Here is a 24,304-nt window from a genome sequence, read left to right as displayed (position 1 = left end):
TGACTCCAATATTTTCTCCAATATTGGTTTTGCTCAGTAAAATTGAGCAAAGACATGAAAAACTCCCTGTGACATCCTTGGGGTGTGGTGATCCATTGCCATGACAGCCTCAGGTTTTCCAAAGACCCCTCATTCATTTCATTCTTTGTAATGAATGAGGAGGAAAATCCCCACATACTGCCATACTGTAGTATGGCAGTATATGGTAGGATGGATCAGACAACCTACGGTTAAAGTATCTTAGGGTGTCTGAAAAATAGTAAAAATAAAAAAAAGTTAAAAAAAAATATAATAAAAAAAAACCTAAAAACTCAAATCAACCCCCTTTCCCTAGATCTGATATAAATATAAATAAACAATACAAATCATAAACACATTGTCAGGCTTAGAGGCAAAGCGGGTTGGACTTGCTGCGGCATGGTACCACAGGTCGTTCCACAGACGTGACTTGCCTGCAGTGGCAGCCAAGGTCGAGGTACAGAAATGGCAGGCAATCTCGTGGTTGGCGGCAGGCAAGAGGTCAGGACGGGCAGCACAGGATCGGAATCAGAGTCGTAGCAACAGGTCAGGGCAGGCGGCAAAGGAGCAAAGTAAGAAACGGAACCAGGGTCACAATGGAAATTCACACAAACAGCACAAGGCATAGACAAAGCTTTCTCTAAGGCTCTAGGCACAAAGATCCGGCAAGGGTAACAGGAAGAGGCAAACTCAAATAATTTACCTTAGAAGGGCCAGCACCAATAAAAAATCTGCAGAAGCCAGAGCGCGCTCACCCTGGGAGTCGGGTGTGCACGCGCAAGGCCAAGGAGGATGGAGCAGCAGCAGCCAGGACCGGACAGGACAGATCAGGAGCCGGGACCCGTAAATTGCGCGTGCGATGCGCTGACGGGGGGGCACGGAAGAGCCCGCGACTCGCGATATGGGACGCGGGACCACCTGTGACACACATAAAGCATCGCCACATCCGAAAGTGCTCAATCTATCAACATATAATATAGTTTTTTCACTGCGTTTAACCCCGTAATGAAAAATAGCGCCCAAAGTAAAAAATGGCACTTTTTTGGCATTTTAAAAAATATTAAAGATTCTATAAAAAGTGATCAAAAAGTAAAATAGCAGCATTGAAAACGTCATCAAAAGTCACAAAAAATTACACCACCTACAGCTGCATAAAAAAGTTATAGATTTTTGAAGGTGGGGAGGGAAAAACTAAAAAGGGCCAAGTAGTTAAGGGGTTAATTTCTCACATCCCATAACCCACCAATTAATATCACTGCAGTGCAGTAGTGGCTTGCACAAACGATCAGAGCTTGTTTGTTTAAGCCGAAGGGTGATGCCACAAGTGGCATTTTTTGGTCCATTTTTAAGCATGCGTTTTCTGTCCTTTTAAAAACGCATACATTTTTAAAACACATCCGTTTTTTGCAGTTTTTTGTTGAACCTGTTTATTAAGATTTAATAAGATATTTTATTAAGATAAATAGTTTCAAAGCAGCCAAACGCATACTAAATGGTAAAAAACTGATGCTTTTTTTAAAACGCATGTTTTTTTAAAACGGAATGAAAATGCATGCATCACTCTAAGTCACTGAAAAACCTCTCTTCCAGATAAATACCTAAGAAAGTGTAAAAAAATTCATAAAACACCCACATATTTAGTATTGCCACATCCTTACAATCGGTATAATATATCTGAATTTTTATTGGACCCATGTGGCAAACACCGTAAAACAAAAATCCAGAAAAAAATGCAGAAAGAGATGATTTTTTAATTAAATCCCTTGATAAAAACTATTCTAAAAAGTGATCAAAAACTTTATGTGCCCTAAAATTAGAATACTGAAAAGAACAACTCTTTCAAAAAATAAGCCCTCAAACAAGCACTATCAACTTAAAAAACAAACAGGAGAGACACATTGAATAAAGATAACACAAATTTTATGCAATGGGGAGCAGCAAAAAAACCTAAAATCCTAAACAAAAATTGATAATTTTCTTTTCCTCCAACCAGGAGTTAGTAAAATCTGACCAATGAGCTGTAGAAGCCCCAAAATGAAGTATCTGAAAAGTGCATCTCATCATGCAAAAGATGAGCACACATTTCAAAAACAATTTTATAGCCTGATTCACAGCAAATGTGCTGTGAATGGCGCTCCTCCACTACAATGCCCTGTCGTGTGCCCATACAGCCATGAAAAAGTCACAATTTCCAGCAGATTGTCAAGAATAAGCGACTTTTCTCCTTCAAGTGATCGTCAAACAACTTTTTAAAATAGTTAGGCATGAACAGGGCCCCAGGGACAGCATCTTGGTGCACGTTTTAGCAGAAATAATGCGCTGACATGGGAAGTATTAACACTGGTGCATACACTTCAAATTTCAAAAAGAGAAACAAATTTATTCCCCCTAAGCCACGCCTTTTGGCACGCCCCTTACCCCACCCCCAAACACAGTATAGTTACCCCATCCGCTTCACATTTTGTCCGCCTAGATCACTTTCACATACTGTGCCCTTCTCAGTGCCCTCATACTATCCCCCCAGCAGCAGCTCCCCTCATTCTGTGCCCTCAACAGCACCTACCCTCATACAGTGCCCCCCAGCAGCAGCTCCCCTTATACTGTGTTAGCCATTAGCATTTCCCCTTATACCTTCCCCCCAGCAGCAGTTCTCCTCATACTGTACCCCCCAGCAGCAGCTCCCCTCATCATGTGTTCACCTAACAGCAGCAGCTTCCCTCATACTCCATCCCCCAATAGCAACTTCGATCATACCTTGCCCCCATCAGCAGTTTCCCTCATATTTTACCTCCTCCATCAGCAGCCAGTGGACACTGTCTATTTGGGATGGAGAGGCGTGGCTTACCCCTCCTTCCCAAATACACAGTGTCCTGAGGGAAGCTGTATCACCTGGCCCTGTGGGAAGGAAATGGCAGTAAACTTATCCCACATCCTGGTCCAAATCACCATGCTGCAAATATGCAGCTGTTGCATCAGGACCAGGCAGCGGGACGTTACTAAAAAGCCCACTATGGGATGGAGGTAGAAGCTGTGTCCCACACATCTCTTCTGCATTCCACCGATGAGCAATTCTTGTCGGGACCAGAAGTCATGGGAAAAAGGAGATGTGCAGGAGAAAGCGGTGAAAATTGGGAAAAACCTCAAGGTGGGACAACCCTTAAAAACTGGGACAGTCCCGTCAAATTCGGGAAAGTTGGGGCTATGCTGGCAGATGGCAGATGATGTTAATAAATTCTCCTCACTATCTTGGCCCACTGTCTCCTGGTCTACTCATTATAGTTCCTTCACTAAAATATGATTGGACTAGACAAAAAATCTAAATGATCATTTGTTTCAATAACAGAGCAATCATTTGCTGACCATGTTAAGTTTCAGTATATGTGTCTTTAACAGGAAGGGAATCTTTACAAGCCTAACTTAAACTCATACATGTGATTTCCCGGAAGAAATGATGTCAGCCTTATTCCTCTATGTGAAGACTTAGAGGATTGCACAATATATATTTGCCCAGTGAAAAAAAACACAGTAAAGTTATTATTTCTCTTTAACAGAGTGATTTGCAGGAATAATGAGTTAGATTGATTTGATAAAAAAGGCTTATCCAAGAAGCTCTGAAAAACTAATTTAAAAGTGCCATCAACAAGATGTACACATACACAGTGACCGTAAATTAACCTCACCTGGATTATTATGCTGATCATGCATCAGCAGCAGGCACTGACAAACTGCTTTGCTCCTGGTAACAGCCGCGATCAGTGTTATCCCTAATTGTAGCCATTTGATGCATGTTAATACCCAGAGGAACTAGAGGGCTCCTTCCCCATCACTGTACTTGCAGGGTGCCCACGAGGGTGACATTACTGAAAGCCTATTTGCATAGACAAGAAACATATCCTAGCAGGGGGAACAGAGCTGCGTTTATACGTCATACCTGTCACGGGTGCTCACATGGGGCACGGGCTCACCCGTTATCCTCTGTGATCTTACCTCTCTTCTTTCCGAACTCCCATCTGGCAGCTGTGTGCACGCATTCCCATCTCCTTGGGCGTGCGTGCGCCGGCTTCAGAAGATTTAAAGGGCCAGCGTGCCACTGATTGGTGCTGGCCCTTTTCAGGAAATGGGTAAAAACTGGTGTCTCCCAACATTCCCTGCCGGATCTTCGTGCTAGTTCCCTTGCTGTATTCCTGTGTATTAATCTCCTGTTGTGACCCCGGACCTATTCCCGTTGTGACATTGATTCCGTTATTGACTCCGAGTCCCCGACCAAGAGTTTGCCTGACGATTCTGAACTACACCTTGGGTGCCACCGTGGACAGTCGCTCCTGTGGAACAACCTGGTAGTACCACGCCGCAACAAGTCCGGTCCCAAGTGTTGGCTTACGTCATTGTCCGCAGTGGTCCAGAGGATCCACTACCTTTGATCCTGACACAACCCCACTTTATAGTAAATCAACCAGTTCAAAAAACAAAAAAAAACCTACAAATACTTACCCCCACTCCTCTTGATGTTGATGCTGGGGCTGTCTTTTGCTAGTCTTGACATGCCAGGATGACCTACAACAGAAATTTATAATTAGCAGCACAGAGTGCAGGGACAAGATGTCCAGCGCTCTGGGCTGCTAATTATGCATGCCCCGGCACCTCCCTCTCCAATAAATGAATTGTCTGTTACAGGGTTATCTTTATTGCTGTAGTGTAGATCCCAGTGTTATTTTTCTCAAAACTTTTTCTACTATTCTGGGAATTTTTTTCACATCTCCAACTACTTTGGGAATACTACTGTATATTTTTGAATATTTTTCTCTTTCTCCCATAGGGTTTTGGTTTCCCTTAATAAGTTTATTTTACCCCTGGTTGTATAACTTGTTGATTTTTTTTTGTTGTGTTTTGGTGTTGTCTCCTAGCCCCTTGTTTTTTCTCCTATCAGGTCTGACCCACTCTTCCTCCTCATCTGCCAAGCCTATAAACAAACCTCTTTGGGGCAGATTTATCAAGCAGTCTGAAAGTCAGAATATTTCCAGTTGCCCATGGCAACCAATCACAGCTCAGCTTTCATTTCACCAGTGCTCATGAATATTTTAAAGGGGAGCTGTGATTGGTTGCCATGGGCAATTGGAAATATTCTGACTTTCAGACTGCTTGATAAATCTGCCCCTTTGTTTCCTGTCAAATCTATATGACACATGTACTTGAGTATTGCATTTACACATACACACACTAAAACAGTCCTTTTTCAGTGCATTGATGGAACGAATGAGAGAGAGGAATGAATTGGCACATGTGCTAATGGAGAAGGCCATTTCCAGCCCTGCGGGTCCTCGGAAACACCCAAGAGGTTTATGATGTAGCTGGATTGTGGGCAGGGGGCGAGAAGAGGAGGGGCAGTTTTACTGTATGGCCAGCTCCGCTGACTCCTTGACTGGATCTTCAGACAGCAATGACATGGAACAAAAGTTATTTTTTCGTGAATGGTTACAGGAGTAATATATATTAGGGGATAATTAAAACACCATTACACTTAACTAGTAGGAACCGTTTGTGGTTTTATTGTGAAGATCTGTGGTGAGAGGCTCCCTTTAAGTCCCAATATACTGACATTGTGTTTCTACAGGAAACACATTTTAATCAATGGGGTTCCCTAGCATTTGCCCATAACTTGTACCCTTGGCTTATTTAGCATAGTTTTGCATCATTTATTGCGCCCCTCCTTTAAAATCCATCACTTTTTTTTAGTTGTCTGTGTACAGAATTTCATGTGGACTTAACAAATTGTCCCTCCTAGTGGTTTATTGAATATTGAAATTCCAAATGCAGTGAAATTGACGAAAAAATGCACTTGCACCAGTTTCTTTTGGCATTGTTTTTAGGGCTTTTATTGTGCACTGTAAATGACACATCTTTTTTATTATCTGGGTTGGTTATGATCGCCCCCACCCATGACACCATGAGGGGGCAACAAACTGATCCAAGATGGCAGTGCCCATGCAGCTTTGCTACTGGCACTTAACTGGTTTACACCCATGATCGGTGCCAGCCACAATTGCAGGTGAAGAGGGAGACAATACAAGGAAGCGGAACAACCTCATAAATGTTGTAAATCTTATGGGAGACCAGGCTTTAAACCTCAGTCTTGATGCATTTTTTAGCTATCTTGGTCATTTATGCTTTAGGGACAGAATTGGCCACCTTTCCCCTCTTCTTTTTATTCATTAAACCCCTGGCTTCCATTATTAACTGTGACCTCAATATTCATGGACATAAAGTATATAAGACATAGAGAATATAAACTCTCTTTATTTACAAACGAAATTCCCCTGACTTTGACTCAACCCTATACTGTTGGACTTGCTGCAGTAAGGTGCCACAAGGTCTTTCTACAGATGCGACTTTGTCCGCGGTGGAAGCGAAGGTGAGGTACACAAGCGTTACGCAGGATCGTAGTCAGGGACAGGCAGGTGGTCAGGACGGGCAGCACGGAATCAGAGTCAAGTACGGAGCAATAGGTCAAGGCAGGTGGAACGGGATCAGAGTTCACAACAGGAAATCATACAAAGAACGCAGGGCATCAGGGAAAAAGCTTTTTCAACTGCACTAGGCATGAAGACCCAGCAGGGTGTGCAGGGAGAAGTTGGGTTAAATAGGATTCTGGGTAAGGCCAATTAACCTCCGCCTGGCCCTTTAAATCTTCTGAAGCCAGCATGCACGCACCCTAGGAGACAGGGACTTGTGTGCACGGCCGTGGACGTGGAAGCAGGAGCGAGAACGGGTGAGTAGCTGTCATGGGGTGCGGGGGCACACAGAGAGGCACGGGGGAGCCGTGACATACACCTCAGAACAAAAACTAGGAAAGTCTTCTGATTTCAAAATGTCCAAGAGAAGTTTAACCTATCCAACTCATGCTGCTATCAATACCTTCACATTCAATGTCTGCTAAACTTCCTATCCCTACTACTTCTGAACACATATGTATGTCCAGGATACAGGGTCTAATCTCGGATGTTTGATAATAATAATAATAATTCCTTTATTTATATATATGATCTTGCTACACTCTAATCTGAGTGACCTGATTTGCCAATTCTACATTGTGAAATGGAATACATTGCTTGGTGCCCATATATCGCAGGATACTTGGCAGTGGATCTGGAACAGGGCTGCAACAACCTTACTATGTATAAATATGTATAAATTACAAGGAGAATGAATACAAACTCCTGTTTTATTGGTGTGATACATCATTCCAAATATATCACATTTTTCCAAATACCCCAGATATATGCTGGCACTGTGGCACATTTGGATGGTCGCTTCCACATATATTTTGGTCATGTCCATTGATTCAACCATTCTGGGCTGAGGTACAAGAGTTAAATAACTCTATTATTTTGTGTTGTATCCCCCTAGACCCTTTGTTCTATCTACTTAATGTATCCCCCAGCCCATTACCGATGCAGCTCTCTAGATTGTGTCTTGTGACTGTGTTTTTACAACCATCTTCTCTTTTTCTATATCTTAAGGATGGCTTATTAACTCCCGTGCTTACTCTTCCACTATATTGTGCTCATATAGCCATCTTTTCAGAATATGGATCTATTTATTATAATTTTTTGTGCTTATGAATATTCTAATGTTTTTGCTTGTATAATTCATTATAAAGTTCTTCATTTTTCTGTTTATGTGTTTTTAATTGTTAAAATTTTTTTTGGGAAAATTCTTAGTAAAATACAGTACAATAAAAAAAAATATTGTGTGATTTAGCCGTATTTATTTAAATCTTGAAACCCGTTTGTGTCTTCTGTGATACTAGACAGAATATTAGAAACAAAATGTTATCTGTTTCTGTTCCTTAAAAAAAGTCTGTCCTTGACAAAATTGTAGGGTACTTTCCCTGAGAAAACAGGTCATTGTTTAGTATCAGTTACAAAGACCTAATATAGGAAAGGGAATGTTAAATGCTTGATACATCCACAAACAAAACATTTCCAGGAAGCAATTCTTTCAGTTTCACTTCTTATTGCACAACATTCATCTTGTAGGTTTACTTTGAAAGAAAAAGAGAAAATGTAGGTTTTTAAAAGAACATGGGCCTGTTTGAAATGGATTTTCCATGTATTCTATTTATGTAGGTTACAGTCCATACTAAAAAATACTGCCAACATTTATATCAAAATTCTGCAAAAGCAATTTATGTACCTGATATTAGTTGATCCTTTACCTGCAAACTGCAAAGAATCCATGAGGCACAGACAGGACAAAGAATATGGAACTCAATTGTTCGGTGCTGGATTGGGGGTCTTAGTGCCTACCAGTAACATTCCTTCTGGGGGTCCACTAAATTCACCTATCACCAGCAGCTTTCATCTTCTCTGCTTCCGCTGCTTTTGCTGTGTGCAGTGATGCCGGCAGACATGATGAAATCATCACATTGTGCCTTCCAACCTCTACACACAGCAGCAGCAGGGTAAAAATGATGATGTAAAGAGATGATAACTCTCTGCACCATCATCTTATTTAACTAAATCTGTGTCGCAAGGATGCAGACAAAGTTGAAGTTCTGACACAGCGAGGATGGCGTCAGTAATGGCGGTCCCCTAAGTCAGTGGCTTCTTAGGGACAAAGCCAAAATGTGTGGTTGCCCACTGTTGTTCTCACCGGTGTACCAGTGAGCCAGTCCCACCCTGTGATACAATGAGATATTCACCTGTGTTACATGACCAATAACTTAATGTCTACATAAAAGCAACTTGTTTGTAATGTGAATACTGTTCAGTGTTTTATATGTCCGTAAATGATTGCATAATTTAGAAGCATATGGTGGATTTTTGTTTAATTCAGACAGTTCCTGACTTAAAGGAAGCTAGTGACAGGCTCTCATAATAGTCTTAATTAGGGTTGCACCGATACCATAATTTTGGGTGCTATACCAATTCCCAGTGAAGTAAGATGATACTCGGGGTGTCTACATTGCAAATTTCAGGGAGCAGGGTTTAGCCCAATCGCATATGCGTTTCCAATAAAATGCATGCAATCAGTAACGATCAAGGTGAAGGTTGTCCTGGTAATGTTAATATAAAACGTATAATTCATTATTCATCTAAATTTGTATTCATTCATTTAACTGTATTAATTATATGTTAAACATAAAAAATAAAAAGCAAAAAAATCAAAACACCAAATGTAGTGATATATAGGGAGATCTCTGAGAAGATACATCACTATATACCAATACTGGCAGTCCCGGGTTACATACAAGAAAGGGTCCGGGGTTTTGTTCCACGGAATATCAATAAAGCTTCATTACAGACACTTTACAGCTGATCATTGCAGACTAGGACTATAGTAAAGCATTCTGAGAGCTTCACTGGAGGTCACAGGGGACAGAGGGGTCTGTCTTTAACTATGGGTCGTCTGTAAGTAGGGTGTCCTTAAGTAGGAGACCGCCTGGTACTTTGAGCTTGTGTCACAGTGTGACTCTATGGAAACTCTAGTGAACTCTATAGAAGCTCAGAAAACTCCTCACATTAACAACCAGTGAGCCCGTAATCCAGGCGAAAGAGGCTCTGTATTGCTAATGCAGGTAGATAGACCTTGTGTCTGGGGAAGCACTGGGAGATGTACAAACAACGTGGCCCAGATTTACTATTAGTAGTTTGCAGGGGAGCATCTGCAATGAGGCGTGTTGAGAAACTCGCCTCAGGCCACGCGCCTCCTATTGGATGAGGGAGGGCTCCATGCTTCCACCCCCTTCCACCCCCGGCTCTGTGCTCCCTCCCCCGCCAGCCGGCACTGATCTCCCGCCCTCTGGCCTTCAATAAACCCGACCCCCTGCCGGCCGGCATCGAGCCCTCGCCCCGCGGACATCAAGCTCCTGCGCCAGCCGGCTTCAAGCTTCCGTGCCGAGCGGCATAAAGCTCCCGCCCCCTCCAGCTGGCATCAAGATCCCACCACCCAATCCCTGCATACCTCCGCTTCCGAATCTGGCATAAAGCTCCCGCCCCGGCCAGCTCCAGGCACCCACTCCGCGCATACCCCCGGTCACCTCCAATCCCCCTTTGCTCCCGACTCTCCCTTTGCAATGAGCTCCCACCAAATGCCCGCCTTTCGGCCGGCTCAAACCCCCCCTCTGCTCCGCTATGGTGTATATATATTTATATTTATATATATATATGTCTGTGTGTGTGTGTATTTGCTGTATGTATGTGCAGTGTGTGTATATGCTGTATATACTGTTTGTATATGTGTATATATACTGTATATTTATGCAATATTTGTGATATTTATCAGGGCTTGTATTTGTACTACATTGCAGTACTCTATATGTATTTTATACTACATTGTGGTACTCTGTATGCATTTTATACTATGCTGTATGCATTTTATACTACATGGCAGTACGCTGTATGCATTTTATACTGTCACAGCCGCACCCTGTTGTGCTGCAGCCCCCGGACCGGACTGACCTCTCCAGTGCTCCTGCTTCCCGACTAGGCCGCATCCTCATTCACTAGGTGCGCTGGCTCTCCTAGCCTTAAAGGGAACCTGTCACCAGGAGACCCATTTTTAGCACTCCTCCAGTCCTCACAGAGCATAGTACATACACTGCCAAAGTGTTTTTACATAAAAAATTGGTTTTACAGAAAAAAAGATATGTTATATTGTACCTTTCATTAGCATCTGCTGTGTGACTAGGCAGTTGCCTTTTTGTCATTTTTACAATATGCAAATATAAATCCCACGTCATATAGAATGCAAGCTGGCAATAACATCTTAGATATCAACATAAGCTATAGATATGAAATTACATAAAAGGAAACCCAAACAGAACTATAAAACATTACCAATAGTAAATCAAAGGATTGATTTCAAGTAGAAGTTTGCAGGGTGGTTTATCTAAGGGTTTCCAAATTTACTTGACTTCAAATATATTTAGTTTAAACATAAACTTTCATTTAGCTTTTTCCCATTACCAAATCTAATTCTGTAAGTTTACCAGGTTTTATATTTACACTCCACAGAAATGTTCACATCACACCTTATATATGTCTCCCATTGTCCTGACTTATAAATTAACCAAAAGTATTTCAAGTGCATAAAACACATAGCAAAAAAAAAAAAGATTATAAGTCATTCCACTAATCAACCTTTAGAGTAGGTGTCCATCTAACCTCTTATATTGGTAATCTTACTTGTGCATTATACAATATAGTAACCGTATACTGAGCCATTAATTACTATATGTTTTACGCAACCTTGAAGACACACACATAGATTAAGAACATTAAAATTTAAAAAAATTCTAACTGAATTCTGCTTTTAATACCCTATGTTCTTCATTTAGATGCTTTACTGGTATAAAGGAGCGTGCAGTTTGTTTGAGAAACTTAAAATTAAGTTGCCAGTGAGACAAATGTATCAGAGAAAAAACCTTAAATAAAAAAAAAATTTAATATTTATGTGAATTCACTATAGTCTGCCCCTTTGGTACTGCATTACTCTCTAAAACCATGCCCCTTTGGTACCACAAAATGGTACCAAACACTGTATAAAAAAAAAAATAATACTTGAATCAAGAAAAAAAAAATGCTCCATTTAAAAAAAATGGGGGAAAAAAAAAATCCAACAAATCCAACATTCCTGAGCATCAGGAACAAAAAATGTGTATTGACACAGTTTACATACTACATTTAACAGAACACAAAACAGACAACATAAAACAATGAGAGCTAATTCAGCTTCTACACATCTTAGGGTGGGACAGCAGGCAGTTTCCAATCCTTCTTCTGTCAATGATTAAGTAAGGTCATCTATGGGACAAGATAAACAACAGACATAGCACAAAAAACAACAAATACATTACACACAGGACCTACACATCACAATGGGATGTTACTTCATGTTTTTAATTGTTTGCAAACAATTAACCCTCATAAATTTTGAGCTCATTACACCACGTGGTTTTATTTGTACACATACTACCTTTTTTATGACCTGTAAACAAAATGTCAATATTAATAATTTGTTTCTTCAGCCAACCACCTTGTTGCCTAAAACAAAACATAATGACAGTTATCACACAAACAATACTCAAAACAGATATGTAAAACACGAGATCAAAGCATGGAGCCTGTAGAAACAAAACAGAAGGGTTAGTTTCTTTGTCCTGGAGTCATGTGACAAAAGAAATCCAGTCTACAAGAGAAAGAAAACATAGTTAGAAACCAAGTAATTCATACCATTAACACAATTCCAAATCTATTCATTCACAATGTGTATCGGTATATTCACACATTAATAAGCCATGCTGCTGTTATACTGTGCAGAGTTTATTAGCAGGGGGAGGGCGATCTGTGACCAGCTCCAGAATAGCCAGAATGGCAGCCCTGCCCATGGATTGTACACTGGGACATTAGCACCTTCCTTGTGCTCCCTGCCATGAGGGGGAGGCTGTTCTTTCTTATCCCTGTGTGTATTGGGAATCTTATTTGCCAGTAATGTGTTCTCCTCACATGTCTCTATGTGGCTATTTCCAGGAGGTGTCATGGCCTCCTCACATGTCTCTGTGTGGCTACTTCCAGGAGGTGTCATGGCCTCCTCACATGTCTCTGTGATCACTGTGTTCTGGTTGGTCTCAGGCTCAATGGCATCAATTTCTGCATGCAATAAATTATAATGTGTCTCATGGTTTTCATTATTTGCATTACAGAAACGTTTAATATGTCCAGGCCTACCACATCCATAGCAATACCTGACATATCTCGTCCTCCTAGCTCTGTACTCTGTAGACAGATATCCTGATGGTTCATCCCTATTGTTAGACTCCTGACACCAGTCTCTGAGTATATTAATAAAGTTCTCTAGGGATGTGGCATTTCTCAGTGCAATCCTTGTGGTGTAATCCACATTACAGTGATTTGCCATTGAATAGAGGAAATCAGAGTCATCCTGAGTCATATCGGGGCAGTTGTAAACACTCCTAAATAAGGTCAGGTACTTGTTACCGAAAATAAGGGAGTCATCACCTGTCCTGAACCTATGTTTTCTCAGGGTATTCTCACCCCTTATGTCTCTCCCTCCCATGATACGCTGCAATTCCTTCCTTCTTAAGTCCGCACCACTATCATCATCTCCCATGTGTGTAGATGACAACTGTGCAGCCAGAGGCCCAGGAAGCCATGCTCGGAGCAGAGACCAGGCATCCTTATTACACAAGTTGTATTGCTTCACCACAGCTTCAAATTTATTAGATACAATTATTGGTGACTCATTTGTATCCCATTCTCCAATAACCTGACACAGATGTAGTCTATCCTGGATGGTGAGTGTTGGAGACTTATCTGCAGGTATTGGATTGTGTTCAACACTCCAACCCCCGGGTGTGACAATGCAGACATCTGCTGCTTTATGACACGTCTGGTTTTGTACTTGGAGGGACTGGATCTGCTCTTCTTGTTTATACAGTTGGGTCATTGTTTCAGACAATTGACCCTTTAGTGATGTAATTAACACGTCCCTCTGATGGATCTCCCTCTCTAAGGACTGTATATGAGTTTCAGTAGACACAGAACTCAATCTACACTCATCGAGCTGCTTATCCAAATCTTCATTTCTTATAGACAGCTCATCCACCTTTGCTTGTAGATTATCCATCTCACTAGTTGTTTTTGCAGAAATTTCAATCACAGAGTCACTGATTCTGTCTATACTTTCCTTACATTGGAGCCTTTGTATGTACCAATTTACTTCCTTTACCTCAGCCAATTCTTTCATCTTAATGAGAATCATAATTTCATTGCCCAACCTTTCTTTCTTCCCTCTCTTACTGAGCACTTTCCTATCTAACTTCTTATTATGGGCCTTACACTGTATCATCAGCTCCTTATATTGCTCCTCTAGTGAACCATCTGCACATGAATGGTAGCGAGCAGAGGAATACTTTTTCACAAACTTTTGAACAAGTTCCATCTCTGTTACCACAATACACTGACAAACACACAAAATGACAAACTAAGCAAACACAGTTTGTGTAATAAATTACTACACTAACTTTCCAAAAGGCTACTTTACACACTGCTTAAGCCTTTAGACTCATTCAATCTAGGAAAATGTACAGCTATATCAAGGAACACCCTTTTTCCTACAACTTTACCTCTGTACACTAAAACACAACTGCTCACACCTAACGTTAACCTACAATCTCAACAGGCGACTTCCTATACATTCACATAAAACAACCTGGCTTATCAAAGATAGTAATGTAATATGAAAACTTGTTACTTACCAGGATTTTCTTTGCACCAAAGATCCAAATTCCGTTCACAGATTGAAATAGCGCAGATATTTTGCCGTGGATTCTCTGTAGAATTTAAATTACAGGTCCCATCTGGGGTGCCAAATGTAAAATCTGCTTGGTTTTGGGGTGCCAGTTAATATTAAATTAACAACAATATTCAATGGATCTTTATAGGGGATTTATTAAGGGTACAATACAGGGGAATACACATAGAGGGTAAACTAACTAAGGGACAAAGAGATGGTGGGGAAGGAAGTGCTCTAACTAAAGATCTGTATATCATCTTATATACACACACACATAGCTCACACACATTGCCCATCATCCCACCTCCACCACTGTCTTGGCCAATCCAATGATGATGTAGAGTCAATACATTCTTATCACACAACTTGCAGGACAAGTAACTTGAGTATTTGTTTCCCACAGGATCTGGAAGAATGTCCAGGGGGCAATGGCCTCCAGGTGTAATAGCACAGTCCATTGTAATCACATGCAGCTGTCTCTGCAGTCTTTATTAGGGGCAATGTAGGCATTTATGGCTTAGTTCTTCCTCTGTCCACAAAGACCCTTAAACTGTCTCAAGCCACATCATGTCATATTTCCAACAGTCCCCCTGATTGGCACTGGCTAATCCGGCCTCAACTTTATAATTCTGCACCTCCCTGGCCGGAATTTCGGCATTCTACAAGGAACTTCCAAGGTTTCCACACTTTGCTTCCCACAGCGGTTCCTGTTGAAGAGAAAGCCAAGTAGCGCTTTCCTGTCTTTCAGCGTTTCCAGGTGCCTCCGTGTTTCCTGTGTTTCTCCAGCATTACCAGATGCTTTCCAAGCCACCAGCTCTCCTCTGTGGACCTGTCCGTTCCTGTCTGCCTGGGTCCTGTGCCAGCTGCTTGCTTGCCTGCCGTGAGTTCCAGCTCATCCTTCCGTATTCCTGCTGTCATCCCAGGCTCGGACTGTGTCCTACACCCCCTGCTTCCCTGGCTGCCACTGCGGGCCTAGTCGCAACCGTGGAATGACCTTAAGGCACCCCACCACAGTAAGACCATCCCGCTTTGCGGCGGGCTCTGGTGAAGACCAGGTGCCACTTAGACTCCGGTCCCAGGTTGCGGCTAGTACCATCTTCATCTCCCGCGGTGGTCCAAAGGGTCCACCGGTCCACAGACTCCTGTTTCTAGACTCTTCCCACAGAGATTCTAGTTCTGTTGTGTGTGTACCCTTACATATACTACATGGCGGTACGCTGTATGTATTTTATACTACATGGCGATACGCTGTATGCATTTTATACTACATGGCGGTACGCTGTATGCAATTTATACCACATGGCAGTATACTGTCTGCATGTTATACTACATAGTGGCATGCTGTATGTATTTTATACTACATGGTGGTACTTTGTATGCATTTTATACTACATGGCGATATGCTGTATGCATTTTATACTACATGGCAGTAGGCTGTATGCATTTTATACTACATGGCGGCATGCTGTATGCATTTAATACTACATGGTGGTATGCTATATGAATTTTATACTACATAGTGGCACACTGTATGCATTTTATACTACATGACGGTACTCTGTATGCATTTTATACTACATGGCAATATGCTGTATGCATTTTATACTACATGGCGGTACACTGTATGCATTTTATACTACATGGAGGCACGCTGTATGCATTTTGCATTGCTTTATTTGCACACCAAACAAATATGATGGATCTGGTCCTGACACTCCCTGATATATTACATATATGGGGGTGGGGGCGTCTCTCTATGGCTCGCCCCCCATACAGGCTTTGTTTACTACAGGCTTGGTTCACCCCTGGTAGTTTTCCTCACTAATGTGCAATAGGTAACACACTCATGAAGACCGAATCATCCCTTTATGTGTACAGTATTGTGTTGCTGCATGCGTAGTGCAACCACGAAACAACACTAGCGCAAACACTTCATAAATACATGTGCAACCAGTATTCCCTGACCCAACACATCTATCCAAAGTATTCCCTGCCCGGTGTTCAACTGAGGATTCCCCTGCAGACAGCTACCAGGAGTCAGTACAACAGCACAATTCATTCAGTATCAGAAATGACATAATCCCGATATTGAACCATCCTGAGTATGAAAGTATCGCATAAGTATCGAGGTTTCAATGCATTGTGCAACCCTAGTCCACCCCTGGTCATCTGATGGGTCTGACTCTGCAGATGCAAGAATCATTCTGCGTCAGCTGATAATTTTTCACAATTAGAGATGAGCATGATTGCTTTTTAAGTCTGGGATTTGGGTGCATTCAGGTCCACTCTAGTCAAAATGTATTAAAGTTTTTAGTTCCCAAATAATTTCTACACTAGATACATTCATCCACTTCTCACTTGAAATATTAGAAAAATTGGGAGCAGAAGGATATTATACAATTTTAGAATGTGGCATTTAGACAGTGATTTAGCCTTACTCATCTAAAACAGGAAAACCCATTTGTGACATTTGACTGAGGATTAGGGGCAAAATGTTTGGGAAGCTATTTGTTGCCATTTCCTGCAAAAAAAAAAAACAGCTGCGCTTGACAAAATTGTAGTGTACTTTCCCCGAGAAAACAATAGTTCCTTGTAAAGTAGGAGTTTTATCATGCTTGGTTCATGCTCATTTCCAGGAAGTGAGCATTTGAGTTTCACTTTTTACTGTACAACTTTCATTTTGTAGGTTTTCCCTAAAAAATATATTTAATGTTATGTTTCTGAAACATGTAAAGGAATTTTATTATGGACTAATCAAAGAAAAAACTGGTTTCTAAAATAAGTTTCATGTGTATTCTATGTATTGATAATTACATGCTAAGGAATCTGGCAATGACACAGCACAGATCTTGTGCAGGATATCCTAAATGCTATTACTAGATGTACTTTATTTATTAGGGGAATTTTATGGAAAAGATTTTCTAAACATCTCAATGGGTTTGCAAAAATCTATGCAAATTCTGAAAAAACAATCTGTTGTTGTCAAGAGTTATTTGGATAAGACTGTAAGGCGCAGCAGGAGCCAAAGTCTATGGAACTCCATTTGCATGGGTCAGCTTGTTCCCTAGAACAGGCATGGTTACAGGTCTATGTAAAGTCTCTGCTTGGATGTGTAGTGTGTATTTATGAACAGTGTTTGAACAGGAGATCCTACGTACACTACTACTATTGTTAGATTGATTCTACTGATCTGGCTTGATGTTTAAGACAACAATCATCTGTCATGGCAGAAAAAGTGTTACAGGCCCTGGACTCACACACTACTCCTGATCCTGCCTACGTGCCAAAATCCCCCAGAGGACAACTGGATGACAATCCCTTCTTTGAGTATGTTCTCAGAACAGATTACAATCAAGCAGAGAAATAAAAAGACAGACAAGCACAAGCAAAACTAGCAGGTCAAAACCATGATGGTAGCAAAATACAGAATTGAGAGGCAAAAGAGTTATTAAAACACAAAGCAAGGGTCGGAACAGTCAGCGATATAGAAATAGCAGAAATAGTGTTACAAGTGCGAGGAGACTAGTATAACAACATAACAGAGTTCACTCCAACCAACACCTGACACACTCCTGGATCAGAGACAGGATTCAACTACCCAGGTTTCCTTAGAACACACACCTAACTAAACTAAAGGAACTAACTCTGAAGCGCAGGCTATCACACATATATTACCAACAGAAGTATATAGGATATGAAATAATTAAAAAAATTATCTATACTTCGGTCGGGATTATACATTTTCACAACAGCATAGGTTGTAACTATAACAGCACATTTATTTGGATAGGTATTTGTTGGTTGTCAATCACAGACTAGGTGTTGTTCACATTTCTAGAACTCTGCAAAGAGAACCCATTCAGCGAGTTCTGACATAATCTTTTCCAATGATAACAATGAACAAGCTTCATTTCAATTGCTTTCCAGAAAAAAAATATTATGTGACTGATATAAAAGCAGGACACAATAGGCATACATTAAAGCAGCATTCCCATGAAGACATATTCTGAGATATACTCATCGGGGTAGATGTATTATCATATATGTGCCAAAAAAGTGTCTGGAACTCATGTCTTTTTTGGTTCAAAAGATTTGCGGATCATTTATAATGCGTTTGCGCCAGAAAGGACAGATGTTTCCGACTATCCTGACTCGTCCCTCTTTTTTTGGCCTATATTTTCCACATTATCCGCCACATTTATGTTGAGTTTGTCGCCTTTTTTAGGTGCAATTTTTGTCGCAGAACAGACCAGGAAAAATGGTCTGAAATCACACCATTGTTAATGCTCTATAATTCCTGTCTCTATAATTCCTAGCGTTTACAATTTTTGTTGCACCTGGATCTGACCATAAATCTTCTGACTATTGTCGGATTCCTCTCATAAATAGCTTTATGATTACATATGTTATATCTCTTATATACGTTCTGCTATATGGTTACTTAGCAACTGCTTTAGATATGCAAAGCTGCTTTATTTACAAATGGAGTCTGGTGAGTGCCGCCAATGGCTCCTTTTTCTTTCAATTACACACACAATATGGGATTATAACAAACAATTTTGTAATGAGCATAGACTATAATGCCGACCCGAGTATAAGCCGAGACCCCTAATTTTACCACTGAAAACTGGGAAAACCTATTGACTCGAGTATAAGCCAAGGGTGTAGTATACAGCCAGCCCCCATGTAGTATACAGCCAGCCCCCAGTAGTATACAGCTTGCCCACAGTAGTATACAGCTTGCCCCCAGTAGTATGCAGCCTGCCCACCAGTAGTATACAGCCTGCCCCCAGTAGTATACAGCTTGTCCCCTTGCAGTATACGGCCTGCCCCCAGTAGTATACAGCTTGCCCCCAGTAGTATACAGCTTGCCCCCCGTAGTATACAGCCTGCACCCAGTAGTATACAGCACTGCCCCCAGTAGTATACAGCTTGCCCCCAGTAGTATACAGCTTGCCCCCAGTAGTATACAGCCTGCCCCCAGTAGTATACAGCCTGCCCCCAGTAGTACACAGCACAGCCCCTAGTAGTATACAGCTTGACCCCAGTAGTATACAGCCTGCCCCCATCAGTATACAGTCTGCCCTCAGTAGTATACAGCAGCCCCTATACAGATAAAGAAATAAACTTAATACTCACCCTCCGTTGTCCCGATGTTCCTCGCGGCTCCCGGCGGCTTCCAATCCCCATCGCGGCTCCCGGCGGCTTCTTCACTCTTCTCTGGCCGGGAGATCGCGCTGGCCGTCGCACACTGTGATGCCGCGCTGTCGCCACTGATGACGTCATCCGCGGCGACAGCGTCGCATCACAGTGTGCGACGGCCAGCGCGATCTCCCGGCCAGTGAAGAGTGAAGAAGCCCCCGGGAGCCGCGACAGGCATCGGGAGCCGCCGGGAGCCGCGAGGAACATCGGGGACACCGGAGGGTGAGTATTAATGTATTTATTTTTATCATTGACTCGTGTATAAGCCGAGGCGAGGTTTTTCAGCACCTTTTTTGTGCTGAAAATCTCGGCTTATACGTATATACGGTATTTGATATTTATTTTATAATAATAATAGAACTTTTGTATTTGTAATATAATTTTCATATAAGGGGGTTGAAAGGCTCTATTATTGGTAGCAATGCTGACCTTTCCAGTGTAAGGCTGCATTCACACGCACGTTTGATTTCTCCAGTCCAGTACTGTCGCGTTGTATGAGACCTAGGTATGTGACGTATTTCATCCATATGCAGCACGTATTTAACCCATATTTATATGTCCCCATAGACTTCTAAGGGCATACGGAACTGAAATACAGGAGAAAATAGGACATGCTCTATATTTTGAAATGGCTCGTATACGGTATGGTGCTGTGTGAACAACAGCAATGTAAATGGTTAGATGTATTGTACTGTACGGTAGCATACAGCCATTTTCATATGTTCATGTGAATGCAGCCTAACAGATAACTTATTTTATTTACCAGTTTTCTGAGTGATCCTTGACCAGGAAGTGTGAGACACTCAAAACAAGTTGATTCTAGTCAGGTTGAACCTAAAGCACTTAGGACTGCCTAACTCAGAATAATTACCGGCTTCTCATGAAGTCTGAACACACATACTGGGGCACAGTTACTACGGGGTTTGTGCCACACTTTTGTTGGACTGTGCACCTTCTTCTAGGTCAAAACAGCTTGCACAGGTATTTAAGAAGTGTCTGCGCTGAGATTGTGTTGCACGTGACCCTTTTGTGGCGCAGCTGCGCTGGCTTCCGTGTGACACAAATTAGGGGGAGTGACTGATTCGGACCGTGCACTGTATTTAACTTGCAAATTGTGTTGCGCTCCCTATGTTAAAGGTGCACCACAAAAAAGATGGTGAACTCTGTCGGGTCAGTGCGGGGAAGCAACAGGTTCATGATTTCTGGCACACAATCTTATTGAATCACCACATACAGCATTATACACGGAAAATAGCACTTTTAGTGCATTTTACAAGTAAGTGTGCCCCACTGAATGCTGTACAGTGCTACCTTATTCAATATCCTAACTTTCAGTGCCTAGTGGCTTCCTGAGGCAGCCAAGACAATCCCTTTATATCTTATGAAATACATGCAAATCTCACTTACGTTAAAAACTAATACAACTAAAGACTTTGTGAAATAAATGCAATGACCTTTTATTAATTGTGTATACAAATTTTTATTTCAGAAGTACAATAAAAATACAAAAATAAAAAGACGAGACAAAGAAGACAATAATAAATACATATACATCTACTGATATATTAACCCGAAATCTCTTTACAACTTTACAATGGAGTGTTCTCTATAATTATCTATTTTTCAGAGGAAATAAATACATTTTTTCGCTATAAGATAAATAATTGAATAAAAGAAAGAACAAAAGAAAATTTTATTTTGGTGTAATGTCTTTCATGCATGGTCACAGCTATCAGTGGCGAATCACTTTGATATGCTTGAGATGACTAAAAAATAAAATTAAGTTCATGAGTTATAGAGAAAAACAGGAACAGTTGAGAAGGTTTGACAAAAAAGTATATTGCTGGCCTACCAATATGCTATATGGTACCTAATCACAACAGTCCCTATTAATAGCAGAATGTGAGTGCTGCTTATTCAAGCTTAGTAGTTAGCCTAGTACTCTAGGCACTGCTTATAAAGCTTATACAAAAATGCAATTCCTGTGTCAAATCTAATACAATACAGCAAAAATTTTTAAAAACACCAAATATTTAAAACTATTGTGATATTTCAGTATCACAAAACATATATCAAACATAGGCTAATATAAAGGTACCTACCGATTCTTTCCAGTAAGTAGAACTTTAATTTCTAAAAGATCTGCATTGACGCATATTGGAACAGGTACATTCTTAAATGTTGCACTGTAAAAACAAGCCCAAAATGAAGAATTCAGTATATTTTAATATTCAGTCCCCTCTTAATATTCTAGTCACCTATTTAGGTTTCTAACCATTTAGCAACAAATGGTTATATGTTATTTTTTTCTACTTAATTTATCATTACAAGGAGAATTAACAATAAAAAAGAGAGAAAAAAAATATTAATTCGCACAATTTGATTCGCTAGACACCACATGTTGCTTACTTACATATATTCGACTCTCTCACATGTAGAACTTCTAGGGTGAATCTCCAACTTTTCCATTGCCATTATGTTGATTTTACTGGAATTTTTTTTGCATGAGCAGCGATTCCCACGAGGTACAGCATAACCTGATAAGAAATAAAATAGACACGTCCATCAATGATTATCCAGACGTAATACAATAGTATAAATAACAGAATAAGACTTTACCCTCTACAAGTGTAGCAGACAGCAGAAAAACACAAATGATGACAACACACTTGCAGTCCATTGTGATAATTGGATTAAGTGTCTTGCAGACTACGATATGCTGACATTTGAGCCGAGGACAGTTATTTATATATTGTTGGATTGCCTCATCCTCGAGAAAGGAGAGGGAAATTCTCCTGACCACAGTTTCCCTTGTATTAATACACTGGAAATTACAGAAGAAGCAAAAGTGTTTTATTATTTTTAATAAAAAATGCTATTTTTTGGAAATGTTGATTCCTGTAAATAAAGATAGCAAAAGGAAAAACGTGATACAGAGACATGTGAAGTTAAAGAGAACCTGTAGCCAAATACAAAATACCTAATTTAACACCTCTAGTTCCTCTAGTTGCCATTTTGCACCTGATCAATTTGGTTTTAGCTGTCCTCTGTATTAAAGATTTTTATATCAAACCCCTATGCCCTTCCTGGAAGTATGAATTAACTTATACATGTCATGTGGCTGGTAACCCTTCATCTTTTTTAGGGGAGTCTATCTATGTGTTGTATTAAAAAAGTTTACCACCCAGTTGGCTAACAGCTTCTGGAGGCCATAAGTTTTGAACAGGTAGGTGCTTGACCACTTTGTAGTTTTAAAATAAACTACAAAGTGGTCAAGCACCAGCCACATAAAATATATATAACTAACCATTTGTCTCATTGTAAAAGGTTCTGTTTCTTTAAATGTGACAAACAGATTTACAGTCATTTGTAGGTAGTGCTTGACCTTAGTACCAATTTGGATACCCGGATGTAACTTGTATATGTGCTATTGCCAAAGGTGTTTGACAGCTTCTTTGACTTCCGATTAAGAACACAAGCACACCTAGCAAGGTCATTTGGGTGTTTGGGAGTGCCCCAAAGAATACCTCATGGCTTAAAGAACATTATTCAAGTGGTTATTTAAGGGAACACTGCTTTAGATTTACCCTGTCGAAGATGTCTATAGCGTATGTAATTTTTGCAAAGAGTTTCATTCAAACTGCTGTTTTATTGCATATCCTTGTAGATTTAATGATAGGTAAGCGGTGGCGAACTCACCCTGCGACGTCCCTGTGGGCTAAAGCCCTGCTTACAGCAGTTAGACCGCCCTGGAAAGGGCGAACCCCTATCAGGAAACTGACGGTCCCTGAGTGACCCTACAAAGTGACAGGAAAACCTACTTCGTTTGGCAGCTACTGGATGGTGGAGTGGACAGGTAACAGGAATACAGATATAGGTCAGTGTTCACACTGGTAACAGAAACCAAAACAAGACAGACAGGAAGGGGGGGTCACACTAGAAGATAAACGATACTGAGGGACAAACAACAGATACAGACAGACAAGCGGAGTCAAACAAACCGGGTCAAAACCAAGATGGCGGCAAATGTACAGCAAGTAGAATGGTCAGTAGGCAAAGCAGAAGTCAATACACAAAATAGCAAGAAACAATGGCAAGAGCACTAAATACACAGACTAGACTGTAATAACCAGCAGCCAATGAAGGGCTGGGCAGAATATAAGGCAGTAATGGACACTACCTCCAGCACTGACTGGCTCAACCGTCCATCACTCAAACCGCAGCTGCAGGGAAAACGAGTACAAAGACACACCCAGCTTTCCCAAGATCAGAAATGGAGATGTCAATCACAAGCAGCTCTGGGTGTGGTTTTCCAACAAGAAGCTTGAAACCTGATCCCATCAGAACAATTTGCGAGTTCTGACAATGCCTATTTAAATCTACAATCAAAATCAAGCATGGTAAACTACCTAATTACAGATCCAGGCAACATGACTGCAGTAATCTTCTTTTGTTTGTTATTCATGACCTCCACCATTCTAAAATCAACAATACTAATGAGTTTGAAGGGCTCCTGTGGGTGTTACCAGAGCCCCTCTGTGCTGCAGATTCAGGCTGCTACACTGTGCAATGAGTACTGCTTTTGCCACAGTGAGATTACATCAGGCAGAGGGAGGGGGTAATGCTGAGGGAGCAGAGGGGGACGGTGAACGGTCTAACAGCCTGCTAGATTTTTTTTTAAAGTATTTAATACTCAAAGTTATATTTAATTTATATACACTATCAATATGTAGTATAATAGATAAGTATAGTATATAGTTAGTCATAT

The 24,304-nt window shown here is 41.0% G+C and overlaps 2 protein-coding genes across 2 annotated transcripts; both read right to left on the bottom strand.

Annotated features, from left to right (window-relative positions):
* Positions 1–1,575: 1,575 nt before the first annotated feature.
* Positions 1,576–14,271, bottom strand: LOC140122157 (posterior protein-like). Its single transcript, XM_072142732.1, has 5 exons — positions 12,615–14,271; positions 12,332–12,398; positions 11,995–12,062; positions 4,510–4,572; positions 1,576–1,616 (listed from the first exon to the last, which is right to left on the bottom strand). Exons 1-5 carry the CDS (start codon positions 13,978–13,980, stop codon positions 1,576–1,578), a joined length of 1,605 nt encoding a protein of 534 aa, XP_071998833.1. The 5' UTR covers positions 13,981–14,271.
* Positions 14,272–21,060: 6,789 nt separating this feature from the next.
* Positions 21,061–22,238, bottom strand: LOC140100872 (C-X-C motif chemokine 10-like). Its single transcript, XM_072126599.1, has 4 exons — positions 22,156–22,238; positions 21,950–22,073; positions 21,639–21,722; positions 21,061–21,302 (listed from the first exon to the last, which is right to left on the bottom strand). The coding sequence occupies exons 1-4, from the start codon at positions 22,214–22,216 to the stop codon at positions 21,269–21,271; spliced, it is 303 nt and encodes a 100-aa protein (XP_071982700.1). The 5' UTR covers positions 22,217–22,238; the 3' UTR covers positions 21,061–21,268.
* Positions 22,239–24,304: the final 2,066 nt, after the last annotated feature.

Source organism: Engystomops pustulosus, chromosome 1 (genome assembly GCF_040894005.1).
Source record: "Engystomops pustulosus chromosome 1, aEngPut4.maternal, whole genome shotgun sequence".
Taxonomy (NCBI): Eukaryota; Metazoa; Chordata; class Amphibia; order Anura; family Leptodactylidae; genus Engystomops; species Engystomops pustulosus.
Note: the sequence above shows the minus strand (reverse complement) of the source record. Positions and strands in the feature narration are given on the sequence as shown.